Source organism: Camponotus floridanus, unplaced genomic scaffold, assembly GCF_003227725.1.
Source record: "Camponotus floridanus strain SB8 unplaced genomic scaffold, Cflo_v7.5 scaffold286, whole genome shotgun sequence".
Taxonomy (NCBI): Eukaryota; Metazoa; Arthropoda; class Insecta; order Hymenoptera; family Formicidae; genus Camponotus; species Camponotus floridanus.
The window spans coordinates 81,363-85,338 of NW_020229421.1; the positions used below are offsets into that span (position 1 = coordinate 81,363).

The 3,976-nt window shown below is 43.6% G+C and overlaps 1 protein-coding gene across 1 annotated transcript; it reads right to left on the reverse strand.

Annotated features, from left to right (window-relative positions):
- Positions 1–458: 458 nt before the first annotated feature.
- Positions 459–980, reverse strand: LOC112638317. The gene has a single exon (XM_025409817.1). The coding sequence runs from the start codon at positions 978–980 to the stop codon at positions 459–461; it is 522 nt and encodes a 173-aa protein (XP_025265602.1).
- Between the last annotated feature and the right edge of the window lie 2,996 nt (positions 981–3,976).

Here is a 3,976-nt window from a genome sequence, read left to right on the forward strand (position 1 = left end):
TTCCGACATGCAAGACTGACTGTTTTAATCGAGATATAAGGCAAAATATTTAAATAACGATCGAAGCTTTACATTTACCATAATATAAATTAACAAATATTATATTCTAATATAATTCTACTTAACGATTTAACATACTGCCCGCCTCGAAACGTTAGTTTCGAAAGCTTAAGAGTACAGAGAAAAGAAAGAGAAACTTTAAAATTACATTGATTCAAGGCGAAAGATATGTTAATTATATGAATCTGTATAAAATCAATCAAGATTTATACTTATTCGATATTGGGAAGTAGACATAGCTTTACTACCGGACGCTTATATTCGGATGCGGCGGTTTTTACAGTTACAACTCGTACAATGTTGTCAGAATCTGGGTGACATTTAATGACGCGACCTAATTCCCACTTATAGGGCGGAAGCAAGGTATTGCGAATCAGCACTAATTGGCCGACTTTAATTTAAATTTTGGGTTCTTTTCGCCATTTGACCCGTTGTTGTAACGTGTTTAGATAATCGCTCTGCCAGAACTTCCAAAATCTTTCTGTCATTTGACGCACCAATTGCCATCGCGACAAACGGTTTTCGTTAATGTTTAATAATGAGGGTTCGGGGTTGGCATTCAGAGGAGTGCCTATCAGAAAGTATCCCGGAGTTAGTGGATTATAGTCGTCGATCGAATCTGTGAGCGAGGCTAAGGGTCGCGAGTTTAGACAGGCTTCTATGTTGCATAGAAGCGTTGAGAATTCCTCAAACGTCAGGGTATGAGCGCCGACGACACGACGGACATGATATTTCACACTTCGTACGCCGACTTCCCACAGACCGCCGAAATGAGGTGCGGATTGCGGGATAAAATGCCACGTGATTTTTTGAGAAGCCGCTTGGTTGAGAAAATTTGAATCCTTTTTTGTAGCTCGAAACACTGAAGCTAATTCGCGATCGGCGCCGACAAAGGTGGTTCCATTATCGGAATATATCATTTCTGGTAATCCGCGTCGAGCGCAAAATCGCGAAAGGGTTCTTAAGAACGCATTGAATAACCTTCAACTAATTCAAGGTGCACAGCTCGAGTAGCCAGGCACACGAATATAGCGATATATGCTTTTTGAGAGGCGAACCCCCTACCGGACATAACTCTTATTTGGACGGGACCAGCGTAATCTAGTTCGCAATGTAAAAATGCGCGACCGGGGGGGGGGGGGGAGAAACGCGTACTGCGGGCAGATTTCCCATAAGATGGTACAGCGGCCTTTTCGCGAGTGCATTCTTACATTATGAGTTCTTACATTACAGCGAGCTCGCACAACCCAGCAATTTCGGCGCAGCGTCGATAGGGTCAGCTGCATTCCAGCGTGCAACTGTTGCACATGAATGTGTCGAATTATCATTGTGACTAATGGATGGTCTGCTAATATTATTGGATGTTTAATATGAAATGGAAGCGGCGCGTTTGACAATCGCATGAATTAATTCATCTTCCCCGATGAACGGATTAAGCGAGATGATTGAACTTTTTGATGAGATGGGTTGATTTTGTGAGAGAGCAGCTTTCTCGGAGGGAAAATTCTGTTCTTGAATTTGTTTCAACCAGAAATTTCGCGCGGCTTGACATTCGGCGACGGAGAGAGCAAAACACGGTTCGTTTAAATCCACGCGACGGTGAGTTGGAAGGCGACTTCGCGAAACAAATCGCAGAATGTATGCGGTGACTCTGATTAACTTTGACCATGAAGAATATCGCATGGCTAAATCCCATCCCTCTGCGCGATATGCATTGTTTCGCAAGTATTTCGCTCGATCGAAACCTCGAGCTCGGAGGCCGTGTCTTGCATTGGCCACTACAACTCCGGAAGACGCAACCATGGAGGGCCGTGCCACCATAAGTGATGAGTCGAAATTTGACTTCCCAGTAATCCTCGAGATGCACAGTCCGCTGGATTTTCTTCGGTCGCGATATGTCGCCAAGACGCATCTGGAAGTCTAGATTGAATTTCTGATACGCGATTCGCGACGAAGGTCTTCCATTTCGACGGATGTTGCTTGACCCATGCTAATACGACTGTTGAATCGGTCCAACAGTAACACGGCACGGAGGTTCAGGGAAGTGCGCGTAAATTCCATTAATCTTGACAATAATACGGCGGCTGCTAACTCCAAGTGCGGGATACTTAAAGATTTTATAGACGCGACTTTGGATTTTCCACTGAGTAAAGTTACTTTAATTTCACCGGAAATAGATTGAAGACGGAGATATACAGAGACGGCATAGACCGCTGTGGATGCGTCGAAGAATCCATGCAGCTCGCATTGCAAAATGTGAGATCCGTTATAAGTCCAGCGAACGACCGTTAAATCATTCAAATCGGACAAAGACGTTTGAATTGTTTTCCATTGTTCTAAGAGGTGAGATGAGAGTACAGCATCCCAATCAAGTTTAGTTTGCCAGAGCTGTTGCAGAAAAATTTTAGCTGAGACGGTAACTGGAGTACACCAGCCTAAGGGATCAAACAATTTCGCGACCGTAGATATAATCGATCGTTTGGTGTTTGAGAGAGTCGTTGGAAGAGATGCCCGAAATTGAAATACATCTAACGAGGGTTCCACGCGATTCCGAGAATTTTTAGTTGTTCGTCAGATTGTAGATTTTTGTTACAGGCTAAACCATGATTCTCGATATCGATATCTTCGAGCAATTTAGACGAAATACTCATTTGCGAAGCTCGAATTTGCCGCGATGCAGTAATTCGCATACTTGATCTCGAGCTTGTCACAAAATAGGAATATCGTCGGCACCGAACAACACATCGTCGATGTACATGTTATGCTGCAAAATGTGAAAAGCTATAGGAAATTTGTTCCCTTCGTCGATAACGAGTTGGCAAAATACGCGTAAAGCTAAACATGGAGCCGCCGCCGTATGTGACCGTTAAGAGTTGATACGCTTGTATTGGTTCGTTACTATTTTTTGCCCACAATATCCGTTGATAGACAAGATCGCGACAATCGATTTTAATCTGACGATACATTTTCACGATATCGGCAGAAATATACGTAGCGATGTTGTCGCTAACGAAGAATCACTGCCGCTAAATCGTTTTGGAGTTTAAAGCCTATCAGTAAATGATCGTTTGAAGAAGTCGTGTTCATGGTGTGACACGAAGCATTAAAAACGACTCTTAAATGTGTCGTAAGACTGTTCTCCCGAATTATGGGATAGTGAGGAATGTAAACGCATTGAGATTCGCGAAGTTATGCTGGATCTTTCTCATATGCCCTAAGCGTTCGTATTCGTCCATAAATTCGGTGTATTCGGTTAGCAAGAGATTTGCGGCTAACCTTCGGTGTAATGTTTTAGTTAGTTGCTTCGCAAAATTATAGGAGTCGCCAATTTCGATCGGAGGTCCTTTTTTAAATGGGAGGCGAACAACATCCCCCGTCAGAATCTCGCGAATAAGTTGAGATAAAATAATTTTCGCATTGTTGCTCTTCCAGCGTGAGCAGAGTTTGACGGGGAATTTCTTCGATCTCCCAAAACCGACGAAGCTCGTTATCGAGATTTAATGAGATCGCGCTGTGTTGAACCATTATAGTATGAAGATGGAATTGATGTGGGGCCTGAGAGGACCCAACCTAAAATTGTTTCCTGTGCGATCGGTTGACCGCTTGGGGCTTTTCGAATTCCATTAAGAAGAAGAAGTTCGCTGTATAAATCGGCTCCAATAAGAACATCAATCGCATCGGAGCTTAAGGGATTTGGATCGGCGAGATTGAGATCGGTCAGATGTTTCCATTCGACATTCGATGTGGAAAGCGCTGGCGAATACGCGAGTTAATCATTTTAAAATAGAGGCGGTAGCCGAAATAGTGGGACGCGATTTATTGAAAGGCGAGATATTAATTGGCGCAGCCCACCTACAAGTTCCAGCATTGATACCTCCGACGCTTGAAATCGCGATAGGCAGGTTAACGCGCTGTA